The sequence below is a fragment of the Amblyraja radiata genome, chromosome 2, assembly GCF_010909765.2.
Source record: "Amblyraja radiata isolate CabotCenter1 chromosome 2, sAmbRad1.1.pri, whole genome shotgun sequence".
NCBI lineage: Eukaryota > Metazoa > Chordata > Chondrichthyes > Rajiformes > Rajidae > Amblyraja > Amblyraja radiata.
Window position 1 is genome coordinate 59,888,037 of NC_045957.1, and position 26,090 is coordinate 59,914,126.

The following is a 26,090-nucleotide window of genomic DNA, read 5'->3' on the forward strand; positions in this document are numbered from 1 at the left end:
ATAAAATTTCCAAAATAAAGACAGAAAAAGCTGTCATTATTACTTTCTATGTTCTTTAATTATTGTTCATTTGGTTCTTGAGAATAAGAACACCAATTTCCTCAATTTGAATCTACAATGGCATATTTCAAACTATGTAAGTATAATTCACCAATTTTAGTTGCTTGTGCGTACATCAATGAAAATCAAGGATAGTTCCTGGAAACTAAATGTTAATTACATTTGTGCTGCTAAAGTCTGGTCATGCTGGAGCCAACAAATCATTGTGTCTGAAAATCTATTAATGGGGATTGGATGACTCAATGGGATACTGTGAATCCTATTTAAGCTGTGAATCCAATATGTCCACCCTTACAAAATATATCCTTATTTCTATTTATAAGAGAATACAAATTACATTTTTAATTTATTATGCTTAGCAGAATATTTGTTTTGAAAAAGAAACTAAAATAACATAGTGGAAATAGAGATTTGTAGTTTTACAGCATGGAAACAAGCCCTTCGACCTAACGTCCATACAAAACAAGATACCTACCTGGTCTAACCCCACTTGCCTGCATTTGGCCCATATCTCTCTAAAATCTTTCCTATGCATGTACCACACCAATTTAAAAAAAACCCCACAGTAATTGTACCTGCCTCTGCCATCTCCTTTGACATTTGTTCCAAATATCCACCAACTATAATGTGCAAAATCTGCTTCCGAGATCCTTTTAAATCTTTCCGCTCTCAACTTAAACTTAGGCCCTCCAGCTTTTTTTAGACTGTGCTATCCTGGGTAAAGACTGTGATTATAGTCATAGAGACATACAGTATGGAAACAGGCCCTTTGGCCCAACTTGCCCACACCGCCCCTACCCTATCCTACCTATGCTCCTTATCTATCTACCGCTGAGTTTCTCCAGCACTTTTGTCTGTCTGTCTGTCTGTCTGTCTGTCTGTCTGTCTGTCTGTCTGTCTATCTATCTATCTATCTATCTATCTATCTATCTATCTATCCTATTACTAAAATTCTCATCTTGACCACTTCATGTCTACGTTGTAAATACATTTAAGAAAAAATGCTACCCTACGATGATTTTTCGGCATCTGACTCACCGTCCTCCTCTCCTCCAACCGCCCCAAGGTTTTTTCCGATCGGTGAAATAATAAAAAAAGTTATGAATGTTTAAAAAATCGTGAGATCAGCAAATTGGTCTTCGGGCCTGTCAGTCACCATGATGAAGGTAATGCCCCTTCTGGGGCAGCCAGGAGAATAAATCCCCAGAGGCCGGACGACCGTGAGTGAAAGGTGAGTCCAGAACTGTGAGTCTATGCCGTGAGTGAACCTAACTGTGAGTCTGCACTGTGCTGCTTGAACTGAATTGAAGGGTTGGTCTGCACTGTGCTGCTTGAACTGAATTGAAGGGTTGGTCTGGACTGTGCTGCTTGAACTGAATTGAAGGGTTGGTCTGCACTGGCCTGAGTGACTGAGCTGCCAGCCTACCAGGCCCGAGTGACTGAGCTGCCAGCCCACCAGGCCCGAGTGACTGAGCTGCCAGCCCAAGAATCCATTCGGCCCACAATGTCCATACTAGCCCTCTGGATACCAGTCCGTTCGGCCCTCATCACCCATACTAGCACTCCAGAAAGCCCCCCCCCCCCACCACTGGCCATCAATATTGGAATTGGTGGAGAGGTGGAATATTGCACCCTCCCATGTGAACATGGGACCCAACGGGTCCCACTTAGTCTAGTAATTTTATAAATGTCCTCCTTCACTCCAAGGAATCGTGCCAGTCTGTCTCTCCTTACAAGACATCGCTCCTCTCCAATCTTTCCTTAAAATACCAGCCCTCCTGTACAGGCAACATTGCTGTGGATCTTTTCAACACCCCCTCTAGCTTAATGACATTCTTCCACTCAACCATCCCATCACCAACTAGATACTAGTCCTGACCTACATCAACCTCATTGGAGACTCACGAGCTATCTTTAATCGAACTTTACCTTGCATTAAACATTATTCCCTTAATCTTGTATCTGTACACTGTTGACAGCTTGATTATAATTACGTGTAATCTTTCCGCCGACTGGATAGCTCACAACGGAAAAGCTTTTCACTGTACCTCCGTACACGTGACAATAAACTAAACTGACCTAAACTAACCTATAGCAACCAGATCTGCACACGACATTCCATATGTGGCCTCTCCAACAATTTGTATGTAAAAAACAAGGTGCCGGAGAATCAATGCCGTGAAGGGTTGTTCTGAAACCTCATCTGTGGAGGGAGATTGACAGACGACGTTTGTAAACCAGAAAATTAGTACCAGAAAGTACAAATTAGGCTTAAAGAATGTACAAAGGCACTGGAACAGGCAGCACTCCCCTGAGCCTGCTCTCCAATACAATCATCTACTGGTTGATCCTGTAGATCGCCCTCCATTTAAAATAATTGGAATACAGACTGGGAAATTCAAAGGGGGTTAAGTAAAAGCTGGAAATGTCGTAAAAGGGTGGAGAAAAGTGTGCATAAACTCTTGTAATTTTTCAGGGGCAGGGGTGTCATTCTGCAGTCATAACATACCACAAGTTAAGAATGTTCTGACTGCTCCGACTCCCAGACATTTCAGCTTTCAGTAGACTAAGTACAAATTGTTCCTGACACTGTGCTTAGTTCAGCGTAAAGTCTGAAATCATCAGATTGGAGAACTGCAATAATTCTCAAGATCTGCATTTAAATGAATTGAACTTTTTTTAGCATGCCAAAATTTCCTTCAGAGCAAAAGTGCCAATTCAGCTTCCCATCAATCAAATCACAAAATTGCTTAGAATTGCTTAAATCCCATTTCCCTGAGATGGTCATCCTTAAATACATTGCCCTGCTCTTTGCACGTCAAGCTGCTTGTTATACAGTATTGCTATGACCATTACTCCCAGATGCACAAATTATAACAGTGAATATCCACCCTTGCTATTGACCAAACTGAATCAGCACTGGTACAAATGATCAAGGATACATTTTTAATTAAAATATCACCAAACCTATACGTCATCAAGAGTAAGACACTTAAATTCCCATGGAAATACTGTTATTGATATATTACTAAACCAGTTATTCCACCCCACAATTACTTCCTTGTGAAACGCCCTCAAATGTAATTTAAACCAATTAACCTAGATCCAACTTACATCCAGTTACAAAATTGTTGAAAAAAGCTACCTTCATGCATATAACTTTATCATTGATCTAGCAGTTTAATCATTTATTGGAAACTTTGAATATGAAGAGTGCTTAATCTATGTGCAGTCATCTCTCACCTTATTTCTGCTGGTTCAATTGATGGTTGTGTAAAATAAAAAGCAGTTATTTATTTGAGTTGTAGATGATGAAATTCACATTAGGCAGGATATGGTGTTGGGTAGAATGATGGGACTGAAGGCTGATAAATCCCCAGGGCCTGATGGTCTACATCCCAGGGTACTTAAGAAAGTGACTAGAAATTGTGGATGCATTGGTTCATGTTCCATAGACTCATGTTCTATAGATTTGGGGTCAGTTCCTGTGGATTGGAGGGTTGCTAATGTTATCCTACTTTTTAAGAAAGGAGGGAGAGAGAAAACATGGAATTATAGACCAGTTAGCTTGACATCGGTTGTTGGGAAGATGCTGGAGTCAATTATAAAAGATGAAATAGCGGCACATTTGGATAACAGTAACAGGATCAGTCCAAGTCAGCATTTATTTACGATGGGGAAATCATGCTTGACTAATCTTCTCTAATTTTTTGAGGATGTAAATAGGAAAATGGACGAGGGAGAGCCAGTAGATGTAGTGTATCTGCACTTTCAGAACACATTTGATAAGGTCCCATATAGGAGATTAGTGGGCAAAATTAGAGTACATGGTATTGGGGGTAGGGTACTGACAAATAGAAAATTGGTTGGCAGACAGGAAACAAAGAGTAGGGATTAACGGGTCCTTTTCAGAATGGCAGGCAGTGACTAGTGGAGTGCCACAAGGCTCGGTGCTGGGACCGCAGTTATTTATAATATACATTAATGATTTAGAGGACGGGATTAAAAGTAACATTAGCAAATTTGCAGATGACACAAAGCTGGGTGGCAGTGTGAACTGTGAGGAGGATGCTGTGAGGATGCAGGGTGACTTGGACAGGTTGGGTGAGTGGGCAGATGCATGGCAGATGCAGTTCAATGTGGATAAATGTGAGGTTATCCACTTTGGTGGCAAAAATAGGAAGGCAGATTATTATCTGAATGGTGTCTAGTTGGGAAAAGGGAGAGTACAGCGAGATCTGGAGGGTGCTTGTTCATCAGTCACTGAAAGTAAGCATGCAGGTTCAGCAGGCAGCAGGGGCGAAAATCGCTATCAAAACATGGGGGAGACCCAATTTCTTGGTGGCCTTGCGTACGTGCAGGTGCACATAAGCGCACGCGCACACACACACGCAAGGCTTTGGAGGCTTCAGCCGTGGGCCCTGTGGATGGTAACATTTGGGAGCTTACCAAGTTGGTGACTGACTCCGAACTCCTGCAACAGCAGCTTTGTCTGCCCCGAATCATGGGGCTTGAATCAGCCCATTCACGGGGTCTTTCATCACCCGGCGCTGCTTAAAATCGGCTGGCGTGGACTTCAATATCAGGAGCTTCGATTGCCTCAATGCAGTAGTTTGATTTTAAGCCGAGCGGGGTGATGAAAGGCCCCGCGAACGGGCTGATTCAGCCCTTAGAAAGTGTCTGATACCTGCTTGAATCTTTCAAAGGCTACAATGTGATAAATAACACTTAAACAAATAAAAATGAAGCAAATAAAGGCAAACACAAGTAGCAACCTTGGAGAGGAGAAGAGAAAGAGAGATGGGAAAAAAAACTAAATTGTGAGTGAGTGACCGTGAATGAGGGACATACCTGCAAGCCTGCCAGGAAACCCATTCGACCGGAGCCGATAATGACCTGACCCGTTTACATCCGATACCCGTTTAAATCCTTCCCATCCACCAATACATCAAATTAGTTCAAATGGTAATTGTACCCGCATCAGACAGTTTTAAGAAATTCTCCGTGAAGACCTTCAGTAATACTTGAAGGTCAAACATAATTGGTGACACATCATGTTAATACGATGTAATTGAGACAATTAACAAGCGCTTAACAGTGACACACCCACTGTCTCATGGAAAGCGGCGATTTTAATAGATTTTTTTCCACCGAATTTCAAAATTCGGATTACAAAACATGGGGGGAGGGGGATTGTCCCCCACCTCTCAAAACATGGGAGGGACGTGCCCCCCACCCCCCCCAGGATTTCCGCCCATGGTAAGCAGTGAAGAAAGCGAATGGCATGTTGGCCATCATAACAAGAGGAGTTCAGTATAGGAGCAAATAGGTCCTTCTGCAGATGTACAGGGCCCTAGTGAGACCACACCTGGAGTATTGTGTGCAGTTTTGGTCTCCTAATTTGAGGAAGGACATTCTTGCTATTGAGGGAGTGCAGAGTAGGTTCACGAGGTTAATTCCCGGGATGGCGGGACTGTCATATGTTGATAGAATGGAGCGGCTGGGCTTGTATACTCTGGAATTTAGGAGGAGGAGGGGATCTTATTGGAACATATAAGATTATTAAGGGATTGGACATGTTAGAGGCAGGAAACATGTTCCCGATGTTGGTGGAGTCCAGAACCAGGGGCCACAGTTTAAGAATAAGGGGTAGGCCATTTAGAATGGAGATGAGGAAAAACATTTTCACCCCGAGAGTTGTGAATCTGTGGAATTCTCTGCCTCAGAAGGCAGTGGTGAAGAGAGTGTTAGATAGAGCTCTTAAAGATAGCGGAGTCAGGAGATATGGTCAGAAGGTATTGAATGTGGATGATCAGCCATGATCACAGTGAATGGCGGTGCTGGCTCAAAGGGCCGAATGGCCTACTCCTGTACCTATTGTCTATATACTGACCAGGAATAAAGATGACTCGTCATATAGTTTTTCATTGCATCAGTCAAAACAGTACATGCTTGCTCTTTTAGCTATACAATAGGTTCTCAGAAGCTATGTCATTCTCAGAGCTATAGAATAGGTCACGACGCAAAATGCCAGCTATTCCTTTTTCTCCAGAGATGCTCTCTGACGTGCTGAATTATTCCAGGTTTTTGTGTCGATCTTTGGTTTTAACCAGCATCCGCAGTTCCTTCCTACGCAGGTTCTCATTTACCACAGAATCCAACTACTAAAACTGAAAATAAACACAAAAGCTGGAGTAACTCAGCGGGTCTCACAGCATTTATGGAGAAAATAAATAGGTGACATTTCCAGTCAAGACCCTTCTTCAGACTTCTTCAGAGTCAGGGGAAGGGGAAACAAATAAATTAAAAAAGACAGACACAGAAAAGGCCCTTGATTAATTTGTTTAAACACAGCATGCAAATAATAGTGATCTAAAATAGCAAGATTAAATTATTTTAACGCTGTTTGTTTTGTATATCAAGTAAAGCCTTTGAACAAGTTTGCAGTTTTTCCTCAACAGTACCTCCGATAACTAATACGAAATATACTTTCATGACAACAGGAATTTTTCAGCATGTACTTTATACTTTAACCGACATTGCATTTAATAATTAACAAGTAATTTTTTTGAATGGAGCTTAAGGAAATGAAATTATAAAAGGAAATTTGGATGATACCTGAACATCTCACTCCCTGAGCGATCAGGCCCCACATAAAGTTGGCACAGTATTCACACCAGTGAGGACCTCTGAATGTATGGACCTGCAAAATAAAGATGGACAAAGTGGTGAAGGCTGGAGCCAGACGGCACGACAGATGGAACATACTAAAGCAAGGGTCACAAAGCACACAGCGGGGATCGACACATGAAACCAGTTTTATTGAACAGTTTTTACACAAATTTCTCCACAGCTGGCTGACAAGTTACAACCTTTTTTCGACTAAACAACAGTGCTATTCGTATTTCATTTTTTCATATGTGCTATTCGTATTCATTTTTGATTTAAACTAGTATCTTGGTTTAGTCTAATCACATACAAGGTTGTAAGAGTCAGTGAAATAAGCTCTACTGCTTGCAAGAGAGATTTACCATATCCTTCATTAAGCACACAAAATTATTTCTCAAAGATTATCCAAGCAGTAGATGAAATAATCTTTCTCTTCCATGATGGCCAATCTGCAATTACACTGTTTACAATTTAACTTCTGACTTTCAGCATTGATGTATTTTTATAACATGCAGGACATTACACTTATTTTTGCCTGGTGAGATTAAATCAAATTTATTGAATTCACTTCTACAATCATCTAGCTGAGGAGCTAGACCAATCAAATGCATAACAAGTTATTCATGCAAGTAGTAGAGTCGTTTCAGATTGAGAACTGCTGAACTTTTAATTACAGAAGTAAATCAATGATGATTACTAAGGTAAGGAGAATAATTGGCAGATTAAATTAGTTTAGTGACATGGCAGTGATTACAATATATTGCTCTGCATATTTTCAGACCCTAGCACAAATTTAATTTAAAATCACACAAAGTAATCCCAAAGAATTAAAATAAAAAAAACCCCTCCAAATGCTGGAAATCTAAAATTAAAACAGAAAATGCTGGAAATGCTCAGCTGGTCAGGCTGCATGTGAGAAGGGAAACAATTAACTTTCCAGATCAAAGGCCCTTTGCCAGAACTAGGAAAGCGAAAAAAGCTTGTCAGCCAGCACCTATAGGTCCTTGCTTTTACTATTTGGGTACTGCAGGAAGGATGAGGGAGGGTGGCCCACTGCGCCCCTTGCCCTCCCTCCCCCCCCCTCAAACCCCCACCCCCCCATCCATTCCTAGCGGCTCTCTGGTGGCGCAGCCATTCCCTCCTATTGGGTTCCCATTATGACGTAGAACACGCAGCTGACGGGCACGACAAGTGGAAAAGAGAATTATTAAAGCTTAAAATATAACAACAATTTAAACGTTAAAGAGGAGATTTATTCAGTCCATTCTTTCTTGTTGTGTCTCTTGTTGCGTTCTGCAGCCTGGGGAGGGGGACGGCCTCAGGTGGGGGCTGTCGGGGGGCGGTGGGGGGGAAGCGTCCTGCAGCCTGGGGAGGGACACGGCTTCAGGCGGGGCTGTTGGAGGCCGGTGGGAAAGGGGGGAGCGTCCTACAGCCGAGCGAGGGGGATGGCTTCAGGCGGTGGTCAGTGGGGGGGGGGGGGTTCTGGAGGGCTAGTTTAGGTGTTGTGGGCCAAATGGACAGTTTCCCAGGGGGCTAGTATGGACATTGTGGGCCGAATGGATTATTGGGCTAGTCCTGCAGCTGGGGATGGGGAGGCCTCAGGTGGGGGCCGGCGGGAGCGTTCTGTAGCTGGGGGATGTGGAAGGCTTCAGGCATGGGCCGGTGGGGAGGGGGAGCGCTGCCATGGCCTACCGCTGCCGTGGCTTGCCGCTGTGGGGGGGGGGGGGGGTGTTAGAGGGGAGGAAGATGGGAGTGTGTGTGCGGGGCTGGTGGGCCCCGCCAGTGCCCGGCTCCCTCAATACCCCCACTCTCACTCTCGAGTTTGCAGCAGTCAAGCAGGCTCCACGCTCCGGGCCGCATCCACACACCGGGCAGCTTCTGGACTCACAGTTCATTGACTCACAGTTCACTGACTCATAGCTTCTGGACTCACAGTTCATTGACTCACAGTTCACTGACTCATGGCTTCTGGACTCACAGTTCATTGACTCACAGTTCACTGACTCATAGCTTCTGGACTCACAGTTCATTGACTCACAGTTCACTGACTCATAGCTTCTGGACTCATAGTTCATTGACTCACAGTTCACTGACTCATGGCTTCTGGACTCACAGTTCACTGACTCACGGCTTCTGGACTCCCAGTTCACTGACTCATGGCTTCTGGACTCACAGATCATTGACTCACAGTTCACTGACTCACGGCTTCTGGACTCACAGTTCACTCACTCATGGCTGCTGTTCTCAGTTCACTCACTGACAGATTCTGGGCTCACAGCTCACTCAGTCACGGCTTCTGGACTCACAGTTCACTCAGTCACGGCTTCTGGACTCACGACTCACAGTCCACTCACAGTTCACTCACTCACCGCTTCAGGACGGATGGATGTGAACGGCTTGCAGACAGCTTCCGGACTCAGCCCGGCCTCCAGGGCTCTTGTCTCCAACAATACAATACCATTTATTTGTCATTTGAACCTCACATGAGGTTACGCCCCAGTGACTGACAGCGGGTGCCGGAAGGGGAGTCGCCGTCCCGTTGACGGACAGAAGAGAAGACCAATCTGCTGATCTTACGATTTTTAAACCTTCATAACTTTTGTAATATTCCACCGACCGGAACAAAACTTGAAGCACTTGGAGCAGAGGAGAACGGTGAGTAAGGTGGCGAAAAAATCCTAGCGATATAGGGTACCGTTTTTGCGCAAATTTAAAAACAACGCTAACCGGAAGAAAACAAGATGAGATTTTTAGTAATAGTATAGCTAGCTGCTAAATGCTTTTTTTTTGCTAAACATCAAACTCTTAGTCATTTCTGTACCTATGAGATTAAATGTTGAAGGAAGAAAATTAGGTGGATGATATCAACCATCAACAAGAGGATGGGAAAGGAGGAAAGGTGATGTGGCAACATTGCTGGATTGAGGAGTTACTGGATGGCCATTCTGTCTAGATTTCCTCCCACTTAACATGAGCATTTAATGGAATATATGGCCCCATTCCAATTATAACATGCTTGTAATTTTGAAATATGTAAAATGTATGCAAAAAGCTTTTTATGCTTCTAGTTTCTTTTATACTGTAACTGGACCAAGTATTGCCAATTCTTAAACAATTTATATATGGAATATAAATAAAATAATAATAAATATAAATAGAATATAAATAAAAGCCAGGGATTTATTGAGTTGCAATGCAGGTTCAAGGGATTTAGTGACCTCCTCTTGTTTCTAATTGTAAGTTATAAATATTAATTATTATTGCACCAAGTGGGTTAGAGCCAGAAGCAAAAAAGTCAGCATGAAGATAACAATAATGTTCACTGTCAAAATTACATTAAATGCTAACTATGTTAAGAATCTGTACAGACGATCATTGTCGTTTATAATTTTCTGGTTTTGTTTTTGGGTTGAGGCAGTAACAGGGGAGAGATGTAGCTATTGATGAAAAGTCAATTAAATAATTTTGAAATTCATGGCATTCATCATAAAATACCATTTATCAAGATACTACTTTAATTCTATGAATGCTAATTTCACGGGTCTTCGAAATAATAAGCATATTCATACAGTGGACATTCTGGAAATGAACTGTAAATGCGTATGTGTTTCATGAATTTATACTGGAAAGAATTAATCTATTGAATTAGAGCATTTTCACATCATCAGGATGTTACAAAGTACTTTACAGATAATTCATTATTTTATATAAAATTATGAAGTTAAATGCAGCAAACCACGGTAAAGAGTAACATCCTATAAATAACAATAAATGATCATCGTGGGATATCTTACAACACTCAGGACACAGTTTTAGATCTTATCTAATGAATGGCATCATGGAAAATCTGGTTGCTTTGGTTTATCTATGATGTATAAATAATTCTATTATAAATAGAGGAGTTGGAGGTGGCCAGGAACAAATAGGAAAGATGGGGGGGATTGAAAAGGAGGTGGGGGAAGTAGAAATGAGAATGGAGATGGTAGTAGAAAAAAGTCTTAGGGAAGTGGAGGTGGGAAGATGAGGTGGAGAAAGAAAGTGAGAAAGATAAAAGAGAGAATTACCATTATCATTTTTAACACTAACGCACAATGAATGAGAATGCTGCACACACTTAGATCTATATTCATAAGAAATAGAGACAAAATTAGACCATTCAGTCCCTCATGCCAGCTCAACCATTCAACATCACAGCTCATCCTCAGCGTCCCTTCCTGCACACGCCAGACCTCACTTGAGTCCCTTAATGTTCAAAAACTATCAATCTCTCTTCTGAAAGTAGACAGAGACTAAGCTTCCACAGCTCTCTTCAATAGAGAACACCCTTGAGAAATACATTTCCATGCTTGAAAGGTTATGTCCTTATTTTCATTGTATGACTACTGATTCTTGACATCCCCACCAGGAGAATTATCTTGACATCCCCACCAGGAGAATCATCTTGACATCCCCACCAGGAGAATCATCTTGACAGTATCTACCCTCTCAAGCCTTGTACGAATTTAGTATGTTTCTCATTCTTCTAAATATAATAGTTCAGCAGCTGCCATTTTTTACTTTTAATCTCGAACTGTTTAACTTCTCCTCACAGGAAAATCTCCCCCATCCCAGGGTTTCATCTGGAGAAAGATGTTAGCACTCCCATGATTTCAAGTATATTCTTCCTTTGCAATAGAGATCATATATGTACACAAATTCCAGGTTCAGTCTCAGAAGGTCTCAATACAATTGTACTATGGCATCCTTAATTTTACCTAAAAATCCTCTTACACAGTCCATTTTCAATCACTCTCCATTAAAAAAATACTTTTGTGCTATTCTGTCGGAGTGAATAACAAAAATCACCCTGCTCCCCATGTTTTATTACATATGTCATGTCTTTACCTGTACATTTAGGCTGCCCATATCCCCCACGAAACGTCGTTGCATCCACCTCATAACTCCCATCATCACCAACCTTAGCTCATCAGCAAACCTGTATGTCTACCTCGATCACCTCATCCAAATGATTGGTGTAGATTACGAGCAGTGGAGACCCAGCAATGATCCTAGGCAGCATTCCACTAGTCAATTCTAGAGCCTCAAATCTGGGATCATTGGGAATTTTGGAACTAAACACCAATACCACCGCACCTCCTTCTAAGCCTTGTGGTGCGGGTCATCGTGCCCTGGGGATTGATTTGTTTTTCAATCCATTCATTTCTTTAATTGTTTTTTAAATTGATGTTCACACAGATGATCACCCCCATGCTTTACGCCCATTTGGCTTGTGGAATTTTTCCATCAGAAAATTCACATTTAATTAGCGAGACATTTGATACATTAAATAAAATTTGCTTTCATGGAATTAGTGTGAAAATAAATTCATTAATGCAAATATTCTAACATTTTGTGTCTATCTTTGGTATAAACCAGCATCTCCAGTTTATTACATTTCATAACTTTTCTTGGTTCTGTTTCTGGAGGTCCCACATTAGCTTTGATAATCTTTTCATTTAAAAAATATTGCCACCTTCTGTTTCCGTGTTTGTTTTAATAGGCCTGAACTTATTGGGAAATGCCACCAGCATCATGTTGAATTATTATCACTTTCCATGCAGATACCAATAAACCTACCTTTCTCACTGAAACATGGAAGAGTAACTTGTTGGCTGTGGTTGATTGTTAACTCCTTGACTGTGCTTCAGAGTTATACTTACCTGAGATATGAAGGTGCTCGATATCGATGTGGAGTCCTGGGAGAGCCTTGCAGCTGACCGCACAAGGTGGAGAGGTACCCTGAACCAACATCTCAAAACTGTTGAACGCAGAAAGGAGCGCAGCAACTTCAACAAACCAGAGACCACACACAAATGTGGCCACTGCGACAGAGACTGTCACTCCCACATTGGTCTCTTCAGCCACAAGCGCGCTGCTCTAGCCGAGGTTTGGAGCAAGCAGCCAACAACTAGGATGCATCACCCATGATCAGTCATGACCAAGTGGAGCCCACGACCAGAGTTTGCAGAACTTATGCTAGGAAATCTGTTGCTGAACCTGAACCCATTTAGATGAGGTACAAAAACAACAAATTCAGTTGCTTCAATGGAGAGGAACAGCTCCGAAGGAGCCAGGTAATTGCATTTTGAATTTATTTACTTAAATGTTTTTTGTTTTAAAAGCTGAAATTCTTTTGTTCAAAAGATCTTTTTAAATGCTTTATTTGTTTCATAGAGTTATGATGGCCTTTGAAAGTTTATTTGGAACACATGATAGGGTGGCCTATGACCAAGATGGGAGGCGGGGGAAGTATTTCAGAAATGTAATGAGCGGAAGTTCTCGATATGCTCTTCTTCACAAAAAAGGAACTATAACACAGAAGGTCCTGCCACAAAGCACTACTTCACCTTTTAGTACCAGGGTGGCACTTGGCAGTAAGTCAACCCCAGCAATCCATAAAAGTACATCATTACCGTGTGGGTCAGTGGTAAACTTACATAGAGCATTGGTGGCAGCACGTTTTGGGCCACAAGAACAAAAACTACTTTTAGTTTATTTAATTTAGTTTAGTTTAAAACAAAACTACTTAAAGTTCTATGCAGCATCTGATCCTGCAACCCTCTACTTGTTTTTTCAGAAGTGGAAAATTGAAATAATTAATGAAAGAAAATGTAAAATTTCATGTTCAAATAGTCACCAAAACTTGAAATGGATGATTAATTTTAACTGAGTACACTGTACTTGGTGAATCATTGAGCCTCTCGGCATAATTGGTAGGTTAATTTACAATATAAGCCGTGTTGAAATAGAAACCATGCAGCAAGTCACAATATATCTGTCAGATTAAATATGATACACTCATTAACTGCATTTATATTAAAATGTAGTGTGAAAATGTTCAATTTAGTAAAAACATCGAAACGTTAATGAAGTACAAAATTACATTAATAATGTTTTGAAAATATTAATTGCCATAATCACAGGTAACAAGAGAATAATGGAATGCAGCAGGAATGTTGTGCAATACAATCATGCAACAACAGCAAATGGTTTAAATTTAGCCAGTAACATTTATGGGGATAAAGCTTCAAGGAAATAAAGCTACTCTTTCATCTACGCCGAGTTGTGGTTTATCAAATTATCACCAATATAATATCAGAGTAATGAGCTGCGAGAATGATAAGATGACGTGTTTATACTTAAATTTTGGTTTATTATGTATAAAAATGGCTATTTAGTATAAAGATAGTCAGTATTTCCTTTGTTTTCTGTAAAACACCAATCTGCAATGTTATGGAAGGAACTGCAGATGCTGGTTTAAACCGAAGATAGATACAAAAAGCTGGAGTAAGGTGGGACAGGCAGCATCTCAGGAGAGAAGGAATGGGTGATGTTTTGGGTCTAGACCCTTCCTCAGTCACTGCAGCTTTTTGTGTGAATCTGCAATATTATTTCATATCAAGATTCTACTGCCACAATGATTGTTAAAACGTAGACTGACTATATTTTGCAAACAACTCTGCAAGACTGAAATACTTTGGATCTTTTCCAAAGATGTTTAGCTTTAATCAAGCAATTCAAAAACATAAAATGTTGATGGTGAACACAATCTGAAGGAGTAAACAAAAAATCTAATGGGCAATAGACGGGAGTCGGCCATTTGGCCCTTCGAGCCAGCACCGCCATTCAATGTGATCATGGCTGATCATCCCCAATCAGTACCCCGTTCCTGCCTTCTCCCCATATCCCCTGACTCCGCTATTTTTAAGAGCCCTATCTAGCTCTCTCTTGAGAGCATCCAGAGAACCTGCCTCCACCGCCCTCTGAGGCAGAGAATTCCACAGACTCACCACTCTCTGTGAGAAAAAGTGTTTCCTCGTCTCCGTTCTAAATGGCTTACTCTTTATTCTTAAACTGTGGCCCCTGGTTCTGGACTCCCCCAACATCGGGAACTTGTTTCCTGCCTCTAGCGTGTCCAAACCATTAACAATCTTATATGTTTCAATGAGATACCCTCTCATCCTTCTAAACTCCAGAGTGTACAAGCCCAGCTGCTCCATTCTCTCAGCATATGACAGTCCTGCCATCCCGGGAATTAACCTTGTAAACTTACGCTGCACTCCCTCAATAGCAAGAATGTCCTTCCTCAAATTAGGGGACCAAAACTGCACACAATACTCCAGGTGTGGTCTCATTAGGGCCCTGTACAACTGCAGAAGGACCTCTTTGCTCCTATATTCGATTCCTCTTGTTATAAAGGCCAACATGCCATTCGCTTTCTTCACTGCCTGCTGTACCTGCATGCTTACCTTCATAGGTACACAAAATTGCTGGGGAAACTCATCGGGTGCAGCAGCATCTATGGAGCGAAGGAAATAGGCGACGTTTCAGGCCGAAACCCTTCTTCAGTCTGAAGAAGGGTTTCGGCCTGAAACGTCGCCTATTTCCTTCGCTCCATAGATGCTGCTGCACCCGCTGAGTTTCCCCAGCAATTTTGTGTACCTTCGATATTCCAGCATCTACAGTTCCTTTTTGAACGAACTGCTTACCTTCATAGACTGATGTACAAGGACCCCCAGATCCCGTTGTACTTCCCCTTTTCCCAACTTGACGCCATTTAGATAGTAATCTGCCTTCCTGTTTTTGCTACCAAAGTGGATAACCTCACATTTATCCACATTAAACTTAATCTACCATGCATCTGCCTACTCCCCCAACCTGTCCAAGTCACCCTGCATTCTCATAGCTCACATCCTCACAGTTCACTCTGCCACCCAGCTTTGTGTCATCTGCAAATTTGCTAACATTTTATATATGGATCATAATTGCACTGACAAGAGGATAATCACGTTGGTTTGGTTAGAAATAATCAGCAATTGCTTTTCAGAGAACGTACCAAGAGTTTTTATTCCCCACACAGCCAATGACAATGCCAGCTCTTCTCATCACCAGACTACACTCCCACTTGGGTTGCAGAGCCATTGGAATGACAATTTGAATGTTGAATCACACGAGTGGAATTGAAACAGATGTAAATAATTTATTAGCAATGTGAATGTTGAATCACAAGAGATGAATTAAGGCAGGTAGAAATAATTTGTTAACCACACAATTCAAAAACAATGTCCATTTAAAACTCATATTCTAGAGGCCCATCACCAATTGCCCAAAGAGACTAAGTGAATAATAGTGTGATTCCACACCGATATCTATAGTGTAAGACAGTAAGTCTAAAGTAGCCGTGCTGCGCTAAAAGCCAGGACAGACAAAAACAATAAATGGCCACTCTTTCTGTGATACTTCAGAATATTAGTTTAAGCATGCTTCACAATTCATTGTACTTGCAAGAATGCCAATCATGAATCACCAAACAGAAATGTGATTAATTACAAGATAAACTTTACAATTGAGTTGTTTGCTTTAAAGAGCAATAAATCAGCATGATACTTTAACCCACCAATTGAACACAAAGGTGTGGTAGAAGTGAACTCTCGTCCAAAGTTCCCTGCATACCTGACTTTTCAGTTTGTAACACATCTCTGGGAAATGTATGTGGGCAAGTATTCCCATTATCAAGAGATGGCAGCTGCAGTGGCTGTGCTGATCTCCAGCACATACCAGCAGATTACCATTGCTTTACAACTTTGTCACAGAAACATACTTCAGCATCTGGTGTTGCACTTTTAAACTATTTTTAATCACATACTTTAAAGACTACACTTTAATATAAAGCAACCCTGAAACTGCCCCCAAATTTTAAAATAAAACAAAAACAGATTTAAAAATGTAAGTTGTTTAAAGCAGCACAAACATGTTTGAAATCTCAAATATGCTTTGTTTTCAAGTATAGTTCTGCCTCTCATTGTTTTATTAAAAAAAAGACTGAAGTGGCAGTGGAAGCAAATTTGCATGGCTTCAAATCAAATCTAAGCAAGGACTTGCTAATTACAAATGGTAGCTGTCATCGCATTCAGCAATTTAAGGACAAAAATCTGTAAAACAAAAATAGCCTTACCTTAAAATTGTGAGCTTTTTCATAATTGAAGTTGTTCTCATTTTGTTTCAAGGCAGCTCTTCTGACAAGTGAGGTGATCTGTGAATAGGCAAAAAGTTTCAGAGGTTGCCATAACATTGTATGTTTTCTTCCCATTTTCATCCCTAGTCCTACAGCCAGCAGTTCTTGTTTCTTATCCTTTTTAATTCTGTGCACAACAGTAGGATATGTCTGTTCACTCTCTAGCCACAGTTTCTGAGATGGCATGGCGTTAAGGTTCCAAAAACGTTCTCTATCCTCTGAGCTATTAATTTTTAAACATCCTCAAGTTTGCTGAGCAGCCGCTAATGTTAGTAATCAAAGTGGCAGCATCTGCGCTCCATTCTGCCGAGACCTCAGGCATGTGACTTGAATGGGCTGTCTTGTGTGATGGAAGGGACTTCTGCATTTGAAAGAGCCTTTGCTAAAGGTCTGTGAGAGCACTCAAGGCACACGTGTGCTGCAGACAAAAGCTCACATTCATGAACACTGCAAAACCTTGGCAACGATTTCCTGACAGAAGTTGAAGAAACTTTAGGCAGGGGGTAGCGGCTCTGCACCCCAAGACCACAGCAGATTTCAAAGAGTTGATCCATTCTACATGCTACCACATTAAAGAAACTAGTTCAAACAACACTGGCCAGACACTGCATCCAATTACACAGCAAATCTGGCCCAGGAGTTGCGAGATCTAATAATCAAAGCAAGAGATGAAATTGCATGACAAAAATATCTACTTAAGGTAATCTTACTATATGCAAATCCTTTTGATATCCTCAGGAAATTAATCTCCTTTAAAACACCAAATTGAGGATAAACAAGGCTCTCAATGTATTTTTAAGTTATCTCCCCATTTAAGCAAGCAGTTGTACATGTTAAAATGTGGTGATATATTATCATTAACATTTAATTTACAAAATTTGACATTTAATAGGAGATTGTCTACAAAATCCAAGATTTAATACTATGTTAAAACTATTAGGCACAATAGTTCTGCAGTGCTTTCTCCTAAATATTCAGAACAGCACAGATGTAGGAGGGGCAAATATAAAATGTCTAATTGATATGACTTGTGATCTAATACATCAGGACATATTGGGCTAGAATGTATGGATAGGATTGTTAATAATACTGGGATAAACATTACAATGAAATCAGATTCTGAATCAGATTTTACTTTCCATTCTTCATTTCAAAATTCTGAAATCTAAATTGTGATTTGCTTCATTATTAAGTGAACCCTGGATGGATTTAGAAAAGAATTAAACAGAAAACACAAACAGCACAACCAACAGATTCTTCTGAAGTCCAAAACTGACCAAAATATCAGTTGTTAAAGACTTAAAACATTTCCAGCTCATCAGTTGAGGCACTAATCCTGAGATAAACCTTAATATTCAGATTTTACATTGATATTAATATTGGTTTATTATTGTCATGTGCATTGAGACATTGTGAAAAAAATGTGTTTTGTGTGTTATCCAGACAGATCATACTGTGCCACACTTCAGTACTGCGGGTAGTGCAAAAAGAGAAATGAAACCGTGCAGAATATAGTATTACAGCTACAGAGAAAGTGCAGGTAAAAAAGTACAAAGGCCGCAATGAGGTAGATTGGAACGAGGTGGATCTCAATTAGTAATTTGTTTTTTTTAAAACTGCACATAAACACAAATGAGCGGACAGGACAACAGACTCTGGTAAGACCAGAGGTGGGAGTCTGTGGATTTATGTAAACAAAGCATGGTGCACGGACTCCACCATCATCGAGAGTCACTGCTCAGCTAACCTTGAGTTCCTCTTGGTTCTATCTGCCCAGAGAGTTTACCTCCACTGTTGTGACTGCAGCCTATATCTCTCCTGATGCTAATGCCAAGCTTGCAATGAAAGAGCTGCATACTGCCATTAGCAAACAACAGACTCACAACCCCGAGGCAGCCTTCATTGTTGCGGGTGACTTCAATCACTCCAACCTGAAGACTGTACTCCCCAAATTCCACCAACATGTCTCCTTCGCCACTAGAGTAGACAAGACACTGGACAAAGTCTACACTAACATCACTCCAGTCCTCAAACAACTTCACTGGCTTCCCATCTCCCACCGGATCAACTACAAAATCCTGATCCTCACCTACAAAGCCCTCCACCATCTGGCCCCCCCATATCTCACTGACCTCCTCACCCCCTACCAACCCTCACGGTCCCTCAGATCCACATCAGCCGGTCTCCTCTCCATCCACAAGTCCAACCTCCGCAGTTTTGGGGACAGAGCCTTCTCCAGGGCAGCTCCCATGCTCTGGAGCTCCCTCCCCCAACTGATCTGCAATTCCGTGTCCCTCACCATCTTCCAGTCCCGCCTCAAGACCCATCTCTTCACCTCTGCCTATCCTTAGCCCCACATCCCCCTCCCTTTTCATCTGTGCATTAATTGCCTCATATTGTGTTCTGTATTGAATTCTGTCTTTACTTTGTGTACTAGTCATGTCTCTACTATTTATTTCATTCTCCTTACATGTTTTTCCTCTACCTGCTAAATGTTTGTAAGGTGTCCTTGAGACTCTTGAAAGGCGCCAATAAATAAAATTTATTATTATTATTAACATGGCTGAAGCTTAACAAAGCCGTCCCCTCCCCCACCTTGGTCAGTCTGATCACCTCTCATTGTTCCTGCTCCCTAAGTACTCCCCACTCATCAGACGGGTTAAACCCACTGTGAGGACAGTTAAAGTCTGGTCAGAGGAAGCAGACTCCACACTTCAGCCGTGTTTTGGAAACACTGACTGGAAGGCGTTTGCAGCCCAGGCCACCCTTGACTCCCACACGGACATTGATTCCTACACATCCTCTGTTCTGGACTTTATAAACTCCACGATCAATAGTGTAACCTCCCTCAAACGGGTGACCATATTCCCGAATCAGAAGCCATGGATGAACAGCGAGGTCAGGCTACTGCTGAAAGCACGGGACACCGCTTTCTGGTCAGGCAATGCTCGAGCCTACAGTTCATCCAGGGCTAACCTGAAGAGGGGCATCAAGAAGGCCAAGCACTGCCATAAGCTCAGGATTGAGGAGCACTTCAACAACAACTCCGACCCCCGACGCAGGTGGCAAGGCATCCAGGCCATCACGGACTATAGACCCACCAACACCACCCCCACATCCAGCGATGCCTCCTTCCTTGAGGAGCTTAACCACTTCTATGGCCGCTTCGACAGGGACAATCTAGAGACAGCCATCAAGGCTGTGCTCCCTGCTGATCACCAACCCCTCACACTCACCCCCTACGACGTGTACGTGGCACTGAGTAGGACTAATGCACGTAAAGGCTGCTGGCCCTGACGGCATCCCCGGGTGCGTCCTCAGGGCCTGTGCTGCGCAGCTGACAGACGTCTGGACTGACATCTTCAACCTGTCACTTGCCCAAGCAGTTGTCCCCATGTGCCTTAAAACCACCTCCATCGTGCCAGTGCCAAAACACTCCACTGCGGCAAGCCTCAACGACTTCCGCCCAGTTGCACTTACCCCCATCATCACCAAGTGCTTCGAGAGGCTGGTCCTGGCACACCTCAAAGGCTGCCTACCCCCCACATTGGATCCCTATTAGTTTGCCTACCACAAGAACAGGAGTACGGAGGATGCCATCTCAACGGCACTTCACGCCGCCCTCTCCCACCTCGACAACAGAGACACTTACGTAGGAATGCTGTTCATCGATTACAGCTCAGCATTCAACACCATTATACCCTCTAAACTGATCACCAAACTCGGTAACCTGGGTATCGACCCCTCCCTCTGCAACTGGATACTGGACTTTCTAACCAACAGACCCCAGTCTGTTAGGTTATACAAGCACACCTCTTCAACCCTCACCCTGAACACCGACGTTCCACAGGGCTGTGTGCTGAGCCCCCTCCTCTACTCCCTCTTCACCGACGACTGCACACCTGTACATCATCAAGTATGCAGATGATACAACGGTGATTGGCCTCATCAGCAACAACGATGAGTCGGCCTATAGAGAGGAGGTCCAGCTCCTAGCAGCATGGTGCACTGACAACAACCTGGCCCTTAACTCCAAGAAGACCAAGGAGCTCATTGTAGACTTCAGGCACGCACACCCACATCAACGGGACGGAGGTGGAACGTGTTTCCAGCTTCAGGTTCCTGGGGGTCAACATCTCCAATGACCTCTCTTGGACCCACAATACCTCAACTCTGGTCAAGAAGACTCACCAGCGTCTCTTCTTCCTGAGGAGACTGAAGAAGGTCCATTTGTCTCCTCAGATTCTGGTGAACTTCTACCGCTGCACCATCGAGATCATCCTTACCAACTGTATCACAGTATGGTATGGCAACTGCTCTGTCTCCGACCGGAAAGCACTGCAGAGGGTGGTGAAAATTGCCCAATGCATCACCGATTCCTCGCTCCCCTCCATTGAGTCTGTCCAAAGCAAGCGTTGTCTGCGAAGGGCGCTCAGCATCGCCAAGGACTGCTCTCACCCCAACTATGGACTGTTTACCCTCCTATCATCCGGGAGGCGCTACAGGTCTCTCCGTTGCCGGACCAGCAGGTCCAGGAACAGCTGCTTCCCTGCGGCTGTCACACTACTCAACAACGTACCTCGGTGACTGCCAATCACCCCCCCCCCCTCCGGACACTCCTCCCACAGGAAAAACACTATGACTGTATGCATGTAAATAGATTTATTTATTGAAATCATATTCTATGTCGCTCTTCCAGGGAGATGCTAACTGCATTTCGTTGTCTCTGTACTGTACACTAACAATAACAATTAAAGTTGAATCTGAATGAAATTAACTAAAAAGACCAGAAAGGTTGATTTGAAAACCAAATGTCCTTTCTCTACTAAGGAATAACTCGGGTTGCATTTTATTATCCATTTTCAAATATTTGCCTTGGTCTCTCAGTTTTCCTGTTCGTACAGATCACTAAATATCAGGTAACCACTTCGTCTTACACAACCACTTTATCTTACACGGGATATGGGGAGAAGGCAGGCACGAGTTATTGATAGGGGACGATCAGCCTTGATCACAATGAATGGCGGTGCTGGCTAGAAGGGCCGAATGGCCTCCTCCTGCACCTATTTTCTATGTTAACCGTCTTTGTACATGTGTCAGCCCCAACAATAAGTTGCTTTGTTGATTATAGGAGGGAAGAACAGCTAAGTCCTAATCTGTGCACATCTAGTGTTATAGAGAGTCAGAGTCTTACAGCATGGAAACAGTCCCTTCAGCCAAACCTGCCCACGCCGACCAACATAACCTATCCACACTAGTCCCACCTGCCCGTGTTTAGCCCACTAAGCCTATTCTATCCATGTAAAATGTTTTTTAAGCTTTGTGATAGTTCCTGCCTCAACTGCCTCTTCTTGCAGCTCATTCCATATATCTACCAACCTTAGTATAAAAAAACTTGCCCCTCAGGTTCATATCTTCCTCCCCTCACTCCAAACCTATGTCCTCTGGTTCTTGTGTTTAAGAAGGAACTGCAGATGCTGGAAAATCGAAGGTACACAAAAAAGCTGGAGAAACTCAGCAGGTGCAGCAGCATCTATGGAGCGAAGGAAATAGGCAACGTTTCGGGCCGAAACCCTTCTTCAGACTGATGGGGGGTGGGGAGGGGGGGTGGGGGGGCGGGAGAAGAAAGGAAAAGGAGGAGCCCGAAGGCTGGGGGATGGGAGGAGACAGCAGGAGGGCTGAGGAAAGGGAGGAGACAGCAAGGACTAACAAAATTGGGAGAATTCAATGTTCATGCCCCCAGGATGCAGACTCCCCAAGGTGTTGTCCCTCCAATATGAGGTGCTGTTCCTCCAATTTCCGATGTTGCTCGCTCTGTCCATGGAGGAGACCCAGGACAGAGAGGTCTGATACGGAGTGGGAGGGGGAGTTGAAGTGCTGAGCCACCGGGAGGTCAGGTTGGTTATTGCGGACCGAGCGGAGGTGTTCGGCGAAATGATCGCCCTTCCTCTGCTTGGTCTCACCGATATAGATCTGCTGACATCTAGAGCAGCAGATGCAATAGATGAGGTTGGAGGAGATGCAGGTAAACCTCTGTCGCACCTGGAACGACTGCTTGGGTCCTTGAATGGAGTCGAGGGGGGAAGTAAAGGGACAAGTGTCCGGGGAGGGGGTGGTACGGGAGGGAAGGGAAGGATTGACAAGTGAGTTACGGAGGGAGCGGTCTTTGCGGAAAGCAGACATGGGGGGAGATGAGAAGATGTGGCGAGTGGTGGGGTCACGTTGGAGGTAGCGAAACTGACGGAGGATTACTTGTTGTATGTGGGCTGGTGGGGTGAAAGGTGAGGACTAGGGGGACTCTGCCCTTGTTGCGAGTGGGGGGATGGGAGAGAGAGAGGTGTTGCGGGGTATGGAAGAGACCCTGGTGCGAGCCTCATCTATGGTGGAGGAGGGGAACCCCCGTTCCCTGAAGAATGAGGACATTTCAGATGCCCTGGTGTGGAACGCCTCATCCTGGGAGCAGATGTGGCGTAGACGGAGGAATTGGGAGATGGGGATGGAGTCCTTACAGAAAGCTGATGGAGGAATTGGGAGTAGGGGAGTCTTGGGGAGTCTGCATCCTGGGGGCATGAACATTGAATTCTCCCAATTTTGTTAGTCCTTGCTGTCTCCTCCCCTTCCTCAGCCCTCCAGCTGTCTCCTCCCATCCCCCAGCCTTCGGGCTCCTCCTTTTCCTTTCTTCTCCCCGCCCCCCACCCCCCATCAGTCTGAAAAGGGTTTCGACCTGAAACATTGCCTATTTCCTTCGCTCCATAGATGCTGCTGCACCCGCTGAGTTTCTCCAGCTTTTTTGTGTATCCTCTGGTTCTTGATTTAACTGTGCATTTACCCGATCTATTCCTCTCATGATCTAATAAAGCTTTTTTTTAAATTTCAAAATAGACTTTATTAGAGAAGTAAATATATACAATACATGATCCTTACAAAATTCCATCCGACATTCTCAGAGACTATACATACAATACAGTTTCCCCAAATCACAATTTTACCCCACACCTTTGCCACTCATGTGGCCCACTGGCGTGGAATCCCTTCCCTTATTTTGAGGGGCGTCTCCACCACACCCTGCCCCCCCCATGTCCAGCAGCGGAAGGAACCCTAGACTGTGGTTCTCCCCCACCGAGCCTTGGCGTTTGCTACACCGGGCTTCAGTGCGTCCCTCAGCACGTACTCCTGCAGTCTGCAGCGGGCCAGTCGGCAACATTCCCCGACGGACATCTCGCTCCGCTGGATGGTCAACAATGCTCGGGCAGACCAAAGAGCGTCTTTCACCAAGTTGATGACCTTCCAGCAGCACTCGATGTCAGTCTCTGAATGCGTCCCTAGGAACAGTCCGTAAATCACAGAGATCTCTGTGACGGCGCTGTTTAGAATAAACCGTGATGGAGACCCTTGCAGGCCTATACAGACTCTCTTTGCGAATCCACATTCTGCAAAGAGGTGGGCAACCGTCTCCTCTGCAGAGCAGCCGTCCCGAGGGCAGCGTGCGCTGGTAGTGAGGTTCCGACGGTGCAGGAAGGATCTGACTGGGAGGGCTCACCTCACCGCCAGCCAAGCCAGGTCTTGGTGCTTGTTGGTAAGTTCTGGCGATGAGGCATTTTGCCAGATAAGCTGGGCAGTCTGCTCTGGAAACCACGCCACAGGATCCATGGAGTCATTTCCCTGCAGTGCCTGCAGGACATTCTGTGCTGACCACTGCCCGATGGACTTGGGGTCAAAGGTGTGGGTCCAGAAGAACCTTTCCACGAACGACAGATGGTGCGGCATTGTCCAGCTGACTGGCACATTTCGTGGCATCTGCGCCAGGCCCATCCTTCGCAACACCGGGGACAGGTAGAACCTCAGCAGGTAATGACACTTAGTGCCCACGTGCCCTGGCTCTACACTCCGCCTGATGCAGCCACACACGAAGGCGGCCATCAGGGTGTGGGCGACGTTGGGCACGCTTTTACCCCCGTTGTCTGCCGACTTGTGCATTGTGGCCCATCGCACCCGGTCCATCCTCGACCCCCAGATGAACAGGAAGATGGCCCGGGTGATCCCTGTGGCATAGGAGGGAGGGACAGGCCACACTTGTGCCACGTACAGCAGCCCCGAGAGCACCTCACACCTAATGAGCATATTTTTCCCTGTTATAGAGAGAGAGCGCTGCTTCCACAGCTCCAGTTTCTTCCCCACCTTGGCTATCCGCTCCAGCCAGTTAATGTCACACACCTCAGTCCCCCCAAACCAGATCCGCAGCACCTTCAAGAAGTTAGGCTTGATGGTGTAGGGGACGGAAGATCGGCCGGGCCAGTTGCCAAAGAGCATGGCCTCGCTCTTCCTGCGGTTCACCCTGGCTCCCATGGCCAACTCAAACTGGTCGCAGATGCTGATCAATCTGCGGACCGACCCTGGATCCGAGCAGAATCTCACCATATCCTTCTGCGCTCCAACAAATAAAGTCCTGGCCTGCTCAACCTCTCCCTTGTGCTCAAGTCCTTGAGTTCTGGCAACATCATCATAAATCTTCTTTGCACTCTTTCCAGCTTAATAACATCTTTCCAACAATAGGGAGACCAAAACTGAACACAATACTCTAATTGTAGTCACACCAATGTTCTAAACAACTGTGATAAGACATCCCCATTTCTATACTCTGACCAAGCCTTCTTGACCACCTTATGATTTGTGATGCCACTTTCTAGGAAATATGTACCTGCACTCCTGGATCTTTCTGCTCTTCAACACTTCCCAGAGCCCTGCCATTCACCGTTTAGGTTCTGCCCTGGTTCGACTTCCCAAAATGCAACACCTCGCATTTCTCTGTATTAAATTCGTCCAACCAGTCTCTGCCTACCAGCCGAATTGATCAAGATCCTGCTGCAACTTTTGACAACCATCTTCACTATCTACAATTCCATTCTCTTTTGTGCCATCTGAAAAGTTGCTAATCATGCCTTGTATGTTCTCATCCAAATCTTTGATATATAGATGACAAGCAACGATGGAACCAGCGCTGAACCCTAATACACACCATTATTCACAGGCTTCCAGTCCAAAACAAAACCAACCTTTCTCCATCACTCTCTGCTTTCTTCCATTAAGCCAATTTCCCCCTGTCCTTGAATGCCTTGTTGAAATCCATTTATACAACGTTTGCAGCTCTGCCCTCAATCCTTTTGGTCACATCTTCAAAAAAACTCTGATTCGTGAGTCACGTACAAAACCATGCTGACTATCCCCAATCAACCCTTGTCTGTCAAAATGTAGTATATTTTATCCTTCAGAATACCCTCTAGTAGCTCTCAGACCACAGATATTAGAC

General features: G+C 43.9%; 1 protein-coding gene across 2 annotated transcripts in view; it reads right to left on the minus strand.

Annotated features, from left to right (window-relative positions):
- The window catches only part of chn2 (chimerin 2), a 261,556-nt gene that overhangs the window by 30,289 nt on the left and 205,177 nt on the right, over positions 1-26,090 (minus strand). For both annotated transcript variants that reach the window (XM_033047391.1, XM_033047398.1), the window contains 2 exons: positions 16,724-16,801; positions 6,679-6,763 (listed from right to left, as the gene is read on the minus strand). In XM_033047391.1, the coding sequence (XP_032903282.1) occupies positions 6,679-6,763; positions 16,724-16,801 (163 nt within the window). The remainder of the gene's footprint in view (positions 1-6,678; positions 6,764-16,723; positions 16,802-26,090) is intronic.